This window comes from Salmo salar, chromosome 09 (genome assembly GCF_965601325.2).
Source record: "Salmo salar chromosome 09, fSalSal1, whole genome shotgun sequence".
In the NCBI taxonomy this organism is placed as follows: Eukaryota; Metazoa; Chordata; class Actinopteri; order Salmoniformes; family Salmonidae; genus Salmo; species Salmo salar.
Genome location: NC_138299.1, coordinates 134,896,826 through 134,914,124, shown reverse-complemented (window position 1 = coordinate 134,914,124; position 17,299 = coordinate 134,896,826). Strand labels below are relative to the sequence as shown.

Here is a 17,299-nt window from a genome sequence, read left to right as displayed (position 1 = left end):
GAGAGAGCGAGAGAGTGAGAGTGAGAGTAGAGAAAGAGAATACTTATTTGACATAATGAAAAGTACAATGTATTTTCTAATGACTTCCAGATGAAGTTGTAGTCCATTGACACAACTAGAGGATGCTTCAGCTACAAAGTCATTGTCAGTACCAGCTGTGTGTGGTGAAACGGTTTTCTATCTCTCTGAATGAGTCAAAATGTCGTTACAAACAAACCACAAACTATCTGATGACTCAACAGCTTTTTTAGTCAAGTCATTTCACTTAGTGCCATTGCCAATAGATCACTATGATGTACTGTAACACTAGTACCAAAGGTGAGTACAAGGTTATCAGCTTTGACAGGAAACGCATTTACTAAGGGGGTGATCGTGTAGTCCTCAATGCAAAAAATAACCATACTACTAAAGATTTGATGGAATGTTAGTGAAATTAACAAACCCTGCAATACTCATCCATCTGTAGCAGCCTCTAAGATACTGTACTAGCTTACATTACATAGTGGCTGACAGATGACCACATGTTTACAAATTCAAGGGAGTCAAGCCTTTGTATATTTTGTTTTTCTGGGCTCATCAGACCTCAGAATGATACTGGAAAACTGGTGTAACATTAAAGTTAGCTAAAGGAGACACTGAGGAAAAAGGCTGTTGAATTTGAGGAGGATTCCTAGTTGGCCTATTGTGTAAAGGGGCTCCCGAGTGGCGCAGCGGTCTAAGGCACTGCATCTCAGTGCAAGAGGCGTCACTAAAGTCCCTGGTTTAAATCCAGGCTGAATCACATCCAGCCATGATTTGGAGTCCCATAAGGTGGCGCACAATGGTCCAGTGTTGGCCGGTGTAAATAAGAATTTGTTCTTAACTGACTTGCCTAGTTAAATAAAGGGTAAAATAAGTAAAGAGGGTCTTGCTTCATGCACATTCTGCTACATGATTCACATACTCTGGTAGACCGTTGTTCCTGAGGTACAGCAGCACAGCTTTTGTAAAACATACTGTAGCCAGCTGGAGAACTGAAGAGTATTTTTTATGCGCATAGTATTCCTACACATTTGTTTCCCATTGTGATTTTCCCGGCAGGGCATTTCTAATGACAAATTATATTTAGTAAATTGCCAAGTCTGACTAAAAGGAAAACACAGCCATGAAGTGAATTAGTGGGAAATATTGTCTTGTAAAACAATGCCTTTGTGAGGGATTTCCAGAGCAGCAGGCGAGAAACAGTGAGTTTACTTCAATGTAGACAGGCTGTGTCTCTCTCTGTCTCTTAGGACTCCTGAAGGGATGAGCTGGGCTGGAGGATGCATGGCATCATCGCGGGCAACAGGGATACTTTGTTATACAGTATGAGGCTACTGAGGAGATGAACAGACATATCCTGCAGTATGACATTCAGCTGCTACTACTAGGAAGTGAAAACGCTGGTTTTCTACTAAGTGAGATGTGAAATAACAACTAATCCATAGAAGAAGCAGTTCTGTTCAAACAGATTTGTGCACATAATAACATTTAGGGCAAAGTGGTTCTAAACAACATAGCCTACACTGTGTGTGTGTGGTGTGTGTGTTTATAAAAACAGCTCTGCTCAGACGTTTGGAGCACACACCCTCTACAGCTGACTGACAGCTTCTCTTGAACACACACACACACACACACACGCACACACACACACACACACACACACACACGCACACACACACACACACACACACACACACACAGCACACACACACACACACACACACACACACACACACACACACACACACACACACACACACACACACACACACATTTAAATACCCTCATAGGAAGACTTGCTGTAGTCAAATTGAATCATCACTCTCAGTGATACCACCATGAGACGCTCAGGGCTGTTGATTTTGGGCTTTGTCCTAAATGTGTCTCACTGCTTGGACATGCTGGGTAAGTCTGAGGAGTTATAATCCATCTGTGAGTGTACAGTTCTGTTTATGGGTTAAGTTTACTAGACCTTAAAGGCTTGTTTAACCTGTGGCATTTTACACCGAACAGAGGTGCAATAGTTTTCCTGCCTGATTAGTCTAAATATAAAGGCTTACAAGCAATACACCCAAGAGCAGAATCCATTTGAAATATTCTGAATGCATTTTAACTATAGCATTATCAACACACTAAAAGGATGGAGTCGATTAATTTTATTTTAAACAACAGTTTATTGCTGACATATGTTTATATTACAATATTGGCTGTTAGTCTGCAATTATTGTCCAATGGTGTCAGCTATTAAAACCATTTTGGTTGCTTTATAACCTTTTCAGTTCCATTCATGACCTTCAGTGATACCATTAATAGTATTGCAATGGCTCCACTAAGTGTACCACTGTGTTTAGGGGAAATCCCTGTGGTGTTAGTCAACTATATTTTATGTTAGTCATAAAAACCTCACAGTTTGATCTGTTTGAACTTAACTGAGGAACCTCTTCAGAGTGTATTTTCAATCGGCAGATGAATGAGTGCCTCTGAGGAATAAATAAGTCTGTAGGTTAGAACCACTACACTGACAGTATGACTTTCCATCCCCGGATCTCTCCACTAACACATCATCATACAATTCATTAGTTACATCACCGCACTGATCTATTTGTTTGACCAAAAGCAGTTCTTTGTCAATATAGGTTTACATTTTCAGTTGTCTTGCTACCCTCTGAACATTGAATCATCTGCAAACATCCATGTACGTGAACACCTGCTGTTGGGTAGAAGCCAAGATGAAACCGCAGCAGCGTCATGTGACTATACTACGATATACTGGCCCTATATGGTACTTGGGTAGCCTACATTTGTTTACATCCCTGTTCGTGAGCATTTCTCCTTTGCCAAGATAATCCATCCACCTGACAGGTGTGGCATGTCAAGAAGCTGATTAAACAGCATGGTCATTACACAGGTGCACCTTTTGCTGGGCACAATAAAAGGCCGCTCTAAAATGTGTCGTTTTGCCACACAACACAATACCACAGATGTCTCAAGTTTTTGAGGGAGAATGCAATTGGCATGCTGACTGCAGGAATGTCCACCAGAACTGTTGCCAGAGAATGTAATGTTAATTTCTCTACCATAAGCCACAAGGGATCGTCTGTGGGGGGTTGGTGTTGAGGAGTATTTCTGTCTGTAATAAAGCCCTTTTGTGGGGAAAAACTCATTCTGATTGGCTGGGCCTGGCTTCACAGTGGGTGGGCCTGGCTCCCAAGTGGAGGGGCCTATGCCCTCCCAGGCCCAGCCATGGCTGCGCCCCTGCCCATTCATGTGAAATCCATAGATTCGGGTCTATTTCATGTATCTCAATTGACTGATTTCCTTATATGAACTGTAACTCAGTAAAATCTTTGAAATTGTTGCATATTGTGTTTATATTTTTGTTCATTATACATAAAGCAACCTAACTTTAAACAGAGATAGTTGTCAGTGTCTTAGGGCCACAGAAAAAGTGCTAGTGGACATTATTGTGTATTTCAGGCTGTTACTATGTGTTTATTTGCAGTGCATCCTTTAAGTGTGCCTCAGTTATGCACATTTTTTATGCCTTTTCCATTTTTATGAACCATAAACCCACAAGACAAGATATATTTCTGTGACAAATGAATAAGTGAGCATTTTGGGATATTCTCAACGTTCTGATTGTTTCCATGTGTTGTGATATACAACCCACCACTTCTTGCTGTTCTCTGAATTGATTTGGTCAGAGTATTTATAGTTGGAGACATAAGTGTGGTCCTCATCAAAGTGTTCCAACAGCAGTATTTTATAGGATAGGTGATGTGAAGTGTTAGACTGGGTATCCATTGAGTGTTCCCCATGACCCAATGTACTCAGCTGTCATCATTCGGCACTTAAGGTTCCATTTGACTCCCATTTTCACTGGCTAATAGATCAACTGTGTCCTTAAGTGTTCCATAATAGAGAGACCAGAGAGAGGAGACTGAGTTGGTATGCATTGGACTCTGTGTACTATCATCCTCCCAACACTCAAAACTGTCAGGCTGCTTTATTATATGTCCCCTTCACTGAAAAATCCCATAATCAGGTCCAATGTCTTAGAGACAGACTGTAGCTCCGTTCTTTAACAAAATGGAGTCTTCCATTAAATCTCCACAGGTGGGATCAGTCCCGGCTGCATTTGTTAAGTGTCACAATCAATGTGCACAGTTCAGTCCTCGTCTTTAGCCTTGGATCAACAGATAACCCATGTTAGTCTAGAGAGATGTCTCATCACTTAGTGCATATTACTTTTTACTTATCAGCACTGCAGCATCTCTATCTTCTGCATTCCACAAAGTGATTGTTTCCATTGACAGTCATTATGTTCTCTGCCCCATATACAAGGGTGGCATCCCAAATGGTACCCTATTCACTATAGTGCAGTACTTTTGACCAGGGCCCATAGGGAATAGGGTGCTATTTGGGACACAAGCAGCTGCTTCATCCAGTCTCACCAAGAGACAATGGGATGGACACACACAGACAGGGAACCCTTTTTATAGAAATCACACCAACACACATCCACCATCTCACTGCCCCTCCTTCTCAACATAAATCACATTTGCTGTTGGTTGTTTTTAGCAACGTATATGGAATATCTCGTCAATGAATCAAAGTGCATCCCACTGAGATATGAGTGATTGTGAGTGACTTCATACTGTGTCCCAAATGGCGCACTACTTTTGACCAGGGCCCATAGAGCTATGGTCAAAAGTAGTGTACTAGGGAATATGGTGACCCTTTGGGACACATCATGACAGAATTACTAATCATTTATGCATATCACAATGTTTTTGTTCTCACAGATATGGAGGAGGACATGGAGATTGACCGTAACGTCATTGGGATCCTTGGAGAGGACATCTTCCTCCGCTGTCAGTACCTGGGACAGAATGACATCACAGACGCCTCATGGAAACGCCCAGACTCTAGAATGAAGCGATCGATGAAGAAATTAACAGGCTACAAGAACAACAAGGCTTTCAGCAAAGACCCAGACTTCTCTGCCCCAGCCTCTCCCACCAATCTGACTGTGAAGATGAGGGTGTCTACTCTGGAGGCCCAGGGGGAGTACACATGTGTGTTTGCCACTGATGAAGAGGAGATCACTAACAGCATGTTTCTCACTGTCCTGGGTAAGCTTGATTGAAGAATATGGCCCAATTTGAATACTGCATCCTTCCTTTTTCCCCTCCTAAAAGTAATCACTAATCTGAGATGACAAAATTGGTGTAAACAAACTTTCCATTGCATTGCTTTGACCAGTTATGTCATGTCAGATCATTGATTACTTCAAGGAAGTGAGGAAGGAAGGATGCATTTTAAGAGTATTCAAAGGGGGCCTCTAATGGGTGATGCAAAAGTACTTAACACCTAGATTGTAGAGAGAAACAACAGAAGAAAATATGGCCTCATGATGACAATGGGGGGGAAGGGGGGGTTGGATAGAATATGTGGCTGACATTATCATTGCCTGTTGTATCCGTACCTTCAAGGTCATAGCAAAGACAGAATCATACAGACATCCATTGCATAACTGTTTCTTGTACCAGCATCATCCCCGTCATGTGTTTGAATTTTTTTGTTTTGAAGCTCGACCTGATATCCACACAGTGGTGACAGAGGACACAGACAACGCTACCCACTACCAGTCAGTCACATGCTCAGCTACCAATGGTAAACCTATGGCTCTGATTCGCTGGGAGATCAACGGCAGTCCTCCTACTGACAACTCCTCTGTGGAGATGAGGAACACCAGTTATACCAATGGCACTGCCACTATGACCAGCATCCTCCGCTTCCCTACCCACCTACAGGACCAGGACAGGGTGACCTGTGTGGTCCAGCACCCAACCCTGCCTGACCCCACCACACATGTCACAGTGGGGGTGGAGACCTTCAGTAAGCCTGCCAGCTCATGTACACAAGGACTGCATCCTAAATGACACCCTATTCCCTTTATAGAGCACTGCTTTTGACCAGGAATAGGGACAAGATTTGGGATGCATCCTTGATGTGTATGTTTGTGTGTACAGTACTTGGCATTTCTTACTTTCGTGGGCAAGGATTTAGTTTGGGAAGAGGTTAATTCTGACATGACCTGTGATGCTAAGAATCAATGTCTGAGAATGATCTGTAGATATTGGATTATGCTGGGGCTGGCACCACCCTGAGCTCACTGGCACAGATGTTTACTTTCCTTTCCCCAGCCTGTTGTTCCACGTGGTCACCTCCCCACTCCCCCCCATGTACCAGGTATTGTGTGTTTCCTGTACAGTCCTCGCAATCAGCTGTGGCACGACAGAGACAGATCATACACCATCATCATATTCTCATCATATTTCGATATCCCTCCCTACCACATTAGGAGACACGTTTTGATATACAGCCTGTATCCATATGTCAAAGAGGATCATATGACAGAAATATCCTCCCTTATCCATATGTGGTAGTATCAAACAAAGCCTTTGATAATCGGCAATAGAGTGATGCCTTTCAATATCAGCAGTCAGTCTGTATTGAGATGTGTGAAATAGGGTGCTTCCCAAATGGCACCTTATTCCCTATATAGTGTACTACTTTTAACCAGAGTCCTATAGGAAATATGGTGCCATTTGGGATGTAGGCATAGTCCTGTAGTTCCAGCCCCACCAGCAGATCTGCACTCAGCTGCAGCCTGTTGAACAGATGGAACAGGTGAGAAGAGTCAGCACTCTCCTCCTAAACCCAACCGGCAGCCCTGTTATGCCCTGTGTTTATCTTTCATACGTCTATCCTTTCACTTCAGCCTTCTCAAAAATCTAAACCTCAGCCCTAGAGGCCCAGGACTCACTGCTGTTATAGTGATGGACCATTCCCACCTGCTCATGTAAAATTAGTATTTCTCTCTGCCTGCAGTGGCTCCCAATGTGACCATTGAGACATACCTGGTTCTAGAGGACGGAGAGGAGTTCTGGGTGGTCACCTGTGGTGCTGCTGGAGGACGACCCCGAGCTGACATCACCCTGGTGCTGCCCAATCAGGAGACCAGTTCCATGCTACAGAAGGAGGTTGTCATGGATGCAGCAGACACATTGGTCAGGTCATACCGCTTCCCAGCTGAGCTTCATGAAGGGGAAAACATCACCTGCCTGTTTGACCACCCCAAATTTCCACACAGAGAGCTACGGACCACCACTTTGCCGGCATTCTGTGAGTACTGATCACAAGTCATAACTGAGGATTTGGAGCCAAAAGTATGGTCTTCGGAGACTGCTTTTCATTTACTCTACTTAATAACAGATTCTGTGTTGGATATTCTGTTTTCACTTCCTATTGTGTAGATCTGTCTGCTGTTCGGCTGCTGAACCCAGGGTTGGCAGACAGCAGCTACAAGCGCCAGGCTGTAGAGTCAGTGGTGCTGGTGGAAGGACAGAGCAACATCACCATCGGGCTAGAGGTCGTTGGGGATGTACCACGTTACAGTATCGTATGCACCAAGTAAGAATACCTGTACTACTATCATAATACAGACAAGATCTCTGTTGATCTCTCTTGATTGTTAACTTCAGTTCATCTCAGATAAAGGACAACATTAACATGTTGTGATAATCTTATCAATCAGCAAACAGTTACAAAAAATAAAATTGCCTTATAGCAATTTAATTCATTTCTGCTATTGTTGCTATACTACTATTTGCATCATTAACACAGGTGTTAACATCACATACATATCGTGTTAGGCAGCTGTGGTGAGAGGTTTGGTTGAAAACCACAGGCAATAGACAGGCACTAGACACACATCCTGGAGATTTTTTTAGAAGCATCCAGCTGCAGATTTTGCGTGCTGACACCGCATGGGCGACAAACCTCAAAGCACATGCGTCGCATATGGTATTTTTGCGTTTTATGTACAACCTGTAATTGAAACATTTGTTGGTAACGTGCTACGAACATACCAGTCGGCGCACTAGCTCCGATCCGTCTGGGCATTATGTTAATTAACCACTGTTGCTTGTGTAGCTAGCTAGCACACACTAGCTAGCTGGCACACACTAGTTAGCTGGCACAGACTAGCTAGCTAGTACAACACTAGCTAGCTAGATAGTACATGCTTGTTCTAGTACACACTAGCTAGCTAGCTAGTACACAATAGGTAGTACCGATCTTATAATTGTAAATGTAATTTCACCACCTGTGCTGTTGGTGGCGGTAACGCACCATCCTGTCTGAGCTATATGTCGCAGTATAGCAACAATAGTGTATGTCTCACAGCATCTGTGGCGTGAGAAGATATCTGCTGCAGCCAGACCAATTTTTTTTAATCAACTTTGAATAGCAATCACCAAGTTGGTGACATTATTCCTGGATCTAACTATGCGAGGAGAAAAGCTCTTAGAGGTGCTGCTCTTTTTTAATTTAACTAGGCAAGTCAGTTAATAACAAATTCTTATTTATAATGACGGCTTACCAGGGAACAGTGGGTTCACTTTTTTTTTTTACCTTGTCAGCTCAGGGATTTGATCCAGCAACCTTTCGGGTACTGGCCCAACGCTCCAACCACGGCTACCTGCCTCCTTTGGAGAGTGCACACTGTGCACACTGCCCACAAAATGAGGTGGAAACTGAGCTGCACTTCCTAACCTCCTGCCAAATGTATGACCATATTAGAAACACATATTTCCATTTCCCTCAGACTACACAGACCCAAAAATAATTCGAAAACAAACCCAATTTTGATAAACTTCCATATCTATTGGGTGAAATACCACAGTGTGCCATCACAGCAGCAATATTTGTGACCTGAAAAGGTCAACCAGTGAAGAACAAACACCATTGTATATACAACCTATATTTATGTGTATTTATTTTCCCTTTTGTACTTGAACTATTTACACATCGTGGCAACATTGTATAAAGGCATAATATGACATTTGAAATGTCTCTATTCCGTTGGAGTGTAATGTTTACTGTTAATTTGTTATTGTATATTTCACTTTAGTTTATTATCTACTTCACTTGCTTTGGCCTTGTAAACATATGTTTCCCACGCCAATAAAGCCCTTTGAATTGAATTGAGTGTCTAACTGTAACAGTGTCTGGTCTTGTGTTGTCTCCTAGAGAAGAGCAGTCTCTCCCTGAGGGTGTGGAGGTGATTGGCAGTGTTCTAACCCTGCAGGGTCCTGTGGAGCTCCACCATGCAGGGCTGTATGAGTGTGAGGCCTCCTACTACAGCCACAGGGCATCTGTACTGCTGGACATTGCCATTAACCCACAAGTCAAGCAGTCTGGTACGAGCAGAGCCTTATCTACATATCATAGGTTGCGTCCCAAATAGCACCCTATTCCTGATATAGTGCACTATAGTGACAATGGGCCCTGTTAAAATGTTTGGGATGTAGACTACATATCATATCATTTGGGATGCAGGTTACATATCATCTTCATCATTTGACAACTGGTAGCCATATCTGGCAGTCTGTAATTTGTAGCGAGCCAGCATTATGTTAATACAAGTGACTTCTATCATAAGTTGTATTTTTTAAATGTAAGAAATATTGTTAGTATAAATCAGAATGTTTATTTTCCTGCACACTGTAAAGTTAAGTGATTAGCATGTTTATTGCCTTCTCTCCTCCTCTCTGTGTGCTAGTGACTGTTCCTCCCAGCATAAGGATTGATGTTCAAGATAGACTGGGTGACAGGTTCATTGAGTGCCTGGCTGCAGACTCTGTCCCTGTTGCCAATGTGTCCTGGGTTCTACCTGAGGGTGTGTCTGGGCCCTCCTGGTCCAGTCTCACATCCCATAATGGAACCTACTCTGTCAGCAGTGTGTTAGTCCTGCCTGCCTGCTCAGCCCAGGAGCTCAGTATGGAGTGTGTGATAGATCATTCTGTGTTTGTATTGCCAGAAAGAAGACAGATAACTATACCTGTGTGTGGTATGTTCAACAAATCATCAATTAAAACACCATCAATTAAAGCTCTAGTGTTAAAATAAAACATTTACATTGAGAACATGTATCTCTGTTATTTTATTTACATTGAGAACATGTATCCTATATCTCTATTTTATTTACATTGAGAACATGTATCCTATATCTCTATTTTATTTACATTGAGAACATGTATCCTATATCTCTATTTTATTTACATTGAGAACATGTATCCTATATCTCTGTTATTTTATTTACATTGAGAACATGTATCCTATATCGCTGTTCTATCTACATGCAGCTCCTCCTAACATCACCATCCAGTCCAGCTCTGAGTGGGAGGAAGACGTAGCATACACACTGGTGCAGTGCACTGTGGACAGTGTTGGACCTGCTGCCACTATCTCCTGGAGTGTTGGAGACAGTGACAATAGTACCAGTCAGCTTAAAGAGGGGCAGGAGCAGGTAAAGGGAAAGAACAAATGAAAGGGTGATTTGAACCAAAAATAGATACAGCAAAAATGAAGAAAAAAACCCAGCAATCATTTGGATATAATTTGCAAATTCTATCATATGTTTCGCTTGCAGGTTCAGGGGCAGCCTGAGCACCATGCCAATGGCTCTGTGACGGTCTGTAGTGTGTTGAGGCTCCCCACTTCCATATTCTCTGGTCAGAATGTCACCTGTGTGGTGGATCAGCTGGGTCTTGAGAGGCCAGAGAGAAGAGGGATACTGCTGCGTGGACTCGGTAAATGACTTTATGACTTGTAGCATCCATGTTTCTCCACAATACATTATGTGCATCCCCAATAACACGCTATTCCCCCTATTGGCCCTGGTCAAAAGTAATGCACTATAAAGGGAATAGGGTGTCATTTAGGGACGTATCCATTGTATCCAACCACCACACAATGTCACTCCCTCCCTCCCTTCCCTCAGAGTCCCCTGTGATGCGTGTTTTTGTTGCGAGGCAGAGCAGATCTCTGTGGCTGGCTGTGTGTGAGTACAGAGGGGACGGGATCAGAGCACACCTCTCCTGGGTTCTACCTGACAACACCACAGGCCACATCTCCTTCCGCTCTGGGTATGAAGGTGTGAGAGTGCTAACCAACCTCACCTATGAGTTCCCACTTGCCCTCCACGAGGGACAGGACCTGATTTGCCTCATTCAAAATCACCATGGACTTAAGGAGCGGAGGACAGTCCATGTCCCCAGATACTGTAAGTGTAATAGAGAATAAATACAAACAGAAATGATTCCTTTTTTATATAAAGCACCCAGCACCACAAAAGACTTGTTATACTACACATACATTCTGTACACTGTTAGAAAAAAGGGTTCCTGAAGGGTTCTTCAGTTGTCCCAGTAGGAGAAGCCTTTTTGGTTCCAGGAAGAACTCTCTTTGGTTTCTCTGTAGAAAGGTTTGTTCATGGAACCCAAAAGGGTTTTTACCTGGAACCAAAATGGTTTTACCTGGAACCAATAAGGGTTCTTCAAATGGTTCTCCTATAGGGGCAGTCGAAGAACCCTCTTAGGTTCTGGATAGCACCTTTTTTTCTAAGAGTGTACTGACAGTTCTGTCATGACATTCATAGACATACAGTACTTGCCAGGCATGCCATGCTCCATCATCCCAGTCAACAGTCAAATATCAAATCAAATCACATTTATTTATATAGCCCTTCGTACATCAGCTGATATCTCAAAGTGCTATACAGAAACCCAGCCTAAAACCCCAAACAGCAAGCAATGCATGTGAAAGAAGCACATATAACTACCTGTCTATTAACTGTATGTATTTAGGGAGTGGTTTGTTTTTTGCCCCCTGCTGACCACTTCCCCTTCCCCTTCTTAGACATCTCATCTGTCAGAGTACTGAACCAAACCACTCCCCTGTACAAACCTTATGGAGATGAGTTCGTTATACACCGAATGTCCCTAAAGGAGAATTTCCAAAACCAGAGGATCCTGCTCAAAGTCTATGGCAGTGTACCAACTTACAACCTCACCTGTCACAGGTAATACTCTTTGCTAGACTCTCTTTTACTACTGTATTCCTTTCCTTCAGCTTCTGAGCTGTGGAGGCTGAGTGAGAGCACTACAGTAGGATGGAAGACAGAGTAGGGTAGTATTACCACTACACAGGGCCGGTAATTTGTACAAACATTGTTTTCGTCGAGATGGAAGTTCTCATATGTATTGTTTTATGAGAGCTTTTAACTAGACAATCAAATAAGTGCAGTGTCGTAAAGCTGCCATTATGGCTTATTAAGATACTATCAGGACTTCTGTGCTGTGGGGCCTGGAGAAGGTTTTCCTAACTGGCAGGCCATGTGGTCAGTGGTACTAAAGAACACCTTTTATCAGGGACAATGAGTGACTCATAAACCTGACACTCTCCTGTCCTCCCATACACAGGCTCATAAATTGTGTTTGGAGTTATTCTGTCAAGCTATTCTGTGTAAAGCTGTGTTCGTATCTGCTAAGGTGGACGATACAGTTACTTATTTATACACCTAAGTAGATATACAGATATAGATTTATGCCACTCAATGTCAACTATAGCAGTGGTTTTGTATTACTTTTTTGTCTGTTTTCCACATAATTTGGAAGGTATCAAAAAGTGTTGTGATAGCAGTTTCCCCCCTCACTTGCTTATCTTATTCTCTCTTCATGACTGTCTTCTTTGCCACTTAGCTGATAAACAGATCAAAGAAACGTGTGTACTATGTAATGACCTTCTGTGTCCTGCTGTGTGTTGAAGAAATGATGGCTCATTGGTCCAGATGGATGGCGGAGCTCTGTTGTTCCAATCAAAGGTCACGGAGCAGGATGCGGGCCTCTACACCTGCCACGCCTCTTTCTACCACCATAAGGCCTCAGTCCTCATTCAAGTGGAGGTCACCAGTGAAAATCAACAGCTCAGTGAGTGTACACTCACCTTATCTTGCATCAGTGATACAACAAAATGTAAGATATGTCAATGGTTTCTGGTGAACATCCCAAAATGATTGGCATATTATTACATATCATTGGCATTAACTTCCATTTACAACAGGTGTTCCATTCCATTTACTTCCATTTTGTGTTACCTGATGTCTTTCTCCTGTGTGTTTGTGCAGTGATGGTCTTCATCGTCTGCTTCTCCTCGGCTGCGGCCATCACGATCCTCCTCATCGTCACTTTGTGTGTTTTCTGGTGAGTCGACCAGCAGGTTGGCAGGTGACAAACAGGAAACCAGGTCTGTGCGTCTGATGGTTACTACAGCTAGGCATGACAAAAGTAGCAGAGAGCTATTCAAAAAACAGGATGCTCTGTGGCTGGAGCAGACAGGTACATCAGCCACCACAACTCTGCCAGACAACTCACACAGTCTGCTTCTCTCCGTTTCTGTGGTAAAGACAGATTTATTTTCCATCTAATGTTATCATAGGGCAACTATAGAGCTGTACTCTGAGTTACTACTCTGGAAGTAAGGTAAGCTATACAAAAACTTCACAGCTGAAGAATTCATATTGTAATTCAATCCCAGTTGCAATGCTTGGAATAAAAGAAATGCATAAAGCAGTTGTCTCTTGTTGCTGTCGTTGGATCTGATCAGATAATAAGACAGGTGTCTCACTACCACAATGTTTGGATACACTTTGAGATCCTAAATGTCTTTAAAAGCATCTGATCCACAAATCCACTAATGGTCAATGAAAACTCTCCCACAGGGCTCTGGTCAAAAGTAGTGCACTGTGTAGGGAATAGGGTGCCATTTGGGATGTAGACTAACTTCCTCTTTGTCATGACTCGTGTGAGAAGGGATGGTAAATATATAGACACAGACACACTGACTGCACTTCAGGCTGATTCATTGTGTCTTTGGTCAGTACATTTGGTCAAGGTGCCATTGGTGCGATGAGCATCACTGTCCCATTATCCCTGGTTCCTGTGGGAAGATCCCGTCAGGCTAATTTGGAAAGGTCAGTCAGTCGGACAGCATACGCAAGAGAAAACATGACGCCCCAGGGGAATAGCTATTCCGAGATTTGCGTCACCCACGGGTCACCAGCACTAGCAACACTTTTTGAAAAGAGCAGGTCTTCATTGGCCTGGTTGATGTCATGGGGATCATGAGAGATGAGAGTTACTGCTTCTGACATCAGAGAGATCAATGATGATGTTTTGGGTCACCATCATTCTACTTATATATTCACGTAGCATAATGCATTCACAGTTCACACACTCAGTGGCTCAGTGGAAGTATTTTCACTCATACTACAGCGTCTCCAAGGGGTGCAGTTGGGCCATGCAGGTACATTTGGCCATGCAACTTTCTTAGTGAGGATGAGGACAATTAATTGTTTTAATTGTTTTTTTACAGCAAAATAAATGGAGGAGACCGCCCAGCATCTAAGGTCAGTCTTTCTTAGATTTTTTCTCTAACTGTTGAGCTCTCAAAAAAACACTATGCACGCTTTGAATTCTTGAGAATGGTCCTCTTGCGTTCATTCATCTATTCCTATAGCTTCTATCCATAGGTCTTTATTCAACATTTGATATGCTTTGTCCCCTTGTTTCCTATCTTCTCTGAAGTCCTGTAAGAAGCGCGAGTCGCTGGCGCCCCTGACCTCTCTGACCCAGGACCTGTGCTCTCCAGAGTTGAGGAAGGAGAAGGCAGCAGTGACAGTACCAGGAGGAGGAGGCCAGGAGTACAACCAGCTGCTCAGCTACTCTATTGTCATTGATGCCAGATCCACTGTGTAAATAACAGGGTGCATCCCCTACTGCCACCCTATTCCCTATATAGAGCACTACTTGTGCACTGTATAGGAAATAGGGTGTCATTTGAGACTGGTTGATTTAATTTGGTAGGTAAAAATAAAAACATACTCAGTAAATGCATTTAAAAAAACTTGACAAGGATGTCTTCCCTGTGGCTCAGTTGGTAGAGCATGGTGTTTGCAATGCCAGCATGGTGTGTGCAACGCCAGGGTTGTGGGTTTGATTCCCACGGGGGGCCAGTACAAAAAAAATGAAATAATGTATGCATTCACTACTGTAAGTCGCTCTGGATAAGAGCGTCTGCTAAATGACTAATGTAATGTAATGTAATATCACAAAAGTCAGAGACTTATTTCCATTGAGGTCCCTAAATTCCATGGTGCAAAAACATTACAACATCACATACAGTTGAAGTCGGAAGTGTACGTACACCTTAGCCAAATACATTTAAACTCAGTTTTTCACAATTCCTGACATTTAATCCTAGTAAAAATTCCCTGTCTTAGGTCAGTTAGGATCACCACTTTATTTTAAGAATGTGAAATGTCAGAATAATAGTAGAGAGAATGATTTATTTCAGCTTTTATTTCTTTCATCACATTCCCAGTGGGTCAGAAGTTTACATACACTCAGTATTTGGTAGCGTTGCCTTTAAATTGTTTAACTTGGGGCAAACTTTTTGGGTAGCCTTCCACAAGCACAATAAGTTGTGTGAATTTTGGCCCATTCATCCTGACAGAGCTGGTGTAACTGAGTCAGGTTTGTAGGCCTCCTTGCTCGCACATGCTTTTTCTGTTCTGCCAACAAATTTTCTATAGGATTGAGGTCAGGGCTTTGTGATGGCCACTCCAATACCTTGACTTTGTTGTCCTTAAGCCATTTTGCCACAATTTGGAAGTATGCTTGGGGTCATTGTCCATTTGGAAGACCCATTTGCGACCAAGCTTTAACTTCCTGACTGATGTCTTGAGATGTTGCTTCAATGTATCCACATAATTATCCTTCTTCACACTTTTTTATGGCGGTTTTGGAGCAGTGACTTCTTCCTTGCTGAGCGGCCTTTCAGGTTATGTCGATATAGGACTCGTTTTACAGTGGATATAGATACTTTTGTACCTGTTTCATCCAGCATCTTCACAAGGTCCTTTGCTGTTGTTCTTAGATTGATTTGCACTTTTCACACCAAAGTACATTCATCTCTAGGAGACAGAAAGCGTTTCCTTCCTGAGTGGTACGACGGCTGCGTGGTCCCATGGTGTTTATACTTGCGTACTATTGTTTGTACAGATGAACGTGGTACCTTCAGGTGTTTGAAAATTGCTCCCAAGGATGAACCAGACTTATGGTCTGCAATTTTATTTCTGAGGTCTTGGCTGATTTCTTTTGATTTTCCCATGATGTCAAGCAAAGAGGCACTGAGTTTGAAGGTAGGCCTTGAAATACATCCACAGGTACACCTCCAATTGATTCAAATGATGTCAATCAACCTATCAGAAGCTTCTGAAGCCATGACATAATTTTCTGGAATTTTCTAAGCTGTTTAAAGGCACAGTCAACTTAGTGTATGTAAACTTCTGACCCACTGGAATTGTAATACAGTGAATTATAAGTTAAATAACCTGTCTGTAAACAATTGTTGGAAAAATGTATTGTGTCATGCACAAAGTAGATGTCCTAACTGACTTGCCAAAACTATAGTTTGTTAACAAGAAATCTGTGGAGTGGTTGAAAAACGAGATTTAATGACTCCAACCTAAGTGTGTGTAAACTTCCGACTTCAACTGTAGATACAGATACATTACATAGATAGACATTTTTTTTTCTCCATTAGCAAGCTTTTGACTGTAGGCAACCACAGGCTTATACTATATGTCAGAGAACACTGAGATGGGTCTGGTGCCAGGATATTAAAATGCATTATTTTGTGAATTTTTCAGAAAATGTTGTTTTGTTTATTAGTGTATTATTATGTATGTCATGTTTTGGTGTTTTCAATAATCATAATATGTTGTAAAGAAATGTTTTGTAAAACTACTAGAAATGATGTTGAGCGTAGCAACTGTTTGTTTTACTGTTTTGTCATGCTAAACTCTGAAATGTTGTTCAATTTGGTTATCTAATGTTGTAAAATCCAGAGCATTATCATTAAAGTTACTGTAAATGTGTATCTTGTTATGTCTATCTTGTTATTGAAACTGCCTTGTTTGACAGGTTTAAGACTAAATTAATTGACACACACATAAGTGCACACACACACACACACACACACACACACACACACACACACACACACACACACACACACACACACACACACACACACACACACACACACACACACACACACACACGCAGTTTAAATTCTTTGCACTAACCCTGAGGGTGTCTGGGAAATAAGACACTCCTAATAGAGCTCACCTCATCACTTGCAGAAGAGCAGTAATATTTATTCTCACCTGAGAGAATAAAGTAAATCAGGTTGGATCAGGATTTGCATAATTTCAATACAGACTGCTGCTGGCTGTAATGAGTTTAATCTAAATGTGTGATGTGACAAGTTTCTTCATACCGATCATAAAGTAAGAAATTAGTGT

At 42.3% G+C, this 17,299-nt stretch overlaps 1 protein-coding gene across 1 annotated transcript; it reads left to right on the top strand.

Moving 5' to 3' along the window:
- Positions 1 to 1,767: 1,767 nt before the first annotated feature.
- On the top strand, positions 1,768 to 16,870 carry LOC106612809 (uncharacterized). Its single transcript, XM_014214321.3, has 15 exons — positions 1,768 to 1,926; positions 4,827 to 5,156; positions 5,614 to 5,922; positions 6,919 to 7,212; positions 7,344 to 7,500; positions 9,121 to 9,290; positions 9,653 to 9,940; positions 10,236 to 10,399; positions 10,523 to 10,682; positions 10,874 to 11,155; positions 11,791 to 11,953; positions 12,700 to 12,860; positions 13,058 to 13,133; positions 14,305 to 14,338; positions 14,517 to 16,870. The coding sequence occupies exons 1-15, from the start codon at positions 1,860 to 1,862 to the stop codon at positions 14,685 to 14,687; spliced, it is 2,826 nt and encodes a 941-aa protein (XP_014069796.1). The 5' UTR covers positions 1,768 to 1,859; the 3' UTR covers positions 14,688 to 16,870.
- Positions 16,871 to 17,299: the final 429 nt, after the last annotated feature.

Excerpts from the sequence above, each read along its gene's own strand:
- LOC106612809 (XM_014214321.3), top strand. The coding sequence starts at position 1,860 with ATGAGACGCTCAGGGCTGTTGATTTTGGGCTTTGTCCTAAATGTGTCT. Across the intron at positions 10,400-10,522 it reads TTAAAGAGGGGCAGGAGCAG|GTTCAGGGGCAGCCTGAGCA; the intron begins GTAAAGGGAAAG and ends TTTCGCTTGCAG. Across the intron at positions 11,954-12,699 it reads TACAACCTCACCTGTCACAG|AAATGATGGCTCATTGGTCC; the intron begins GTAATACTCTTT and ends TGTGTGTTGAAG.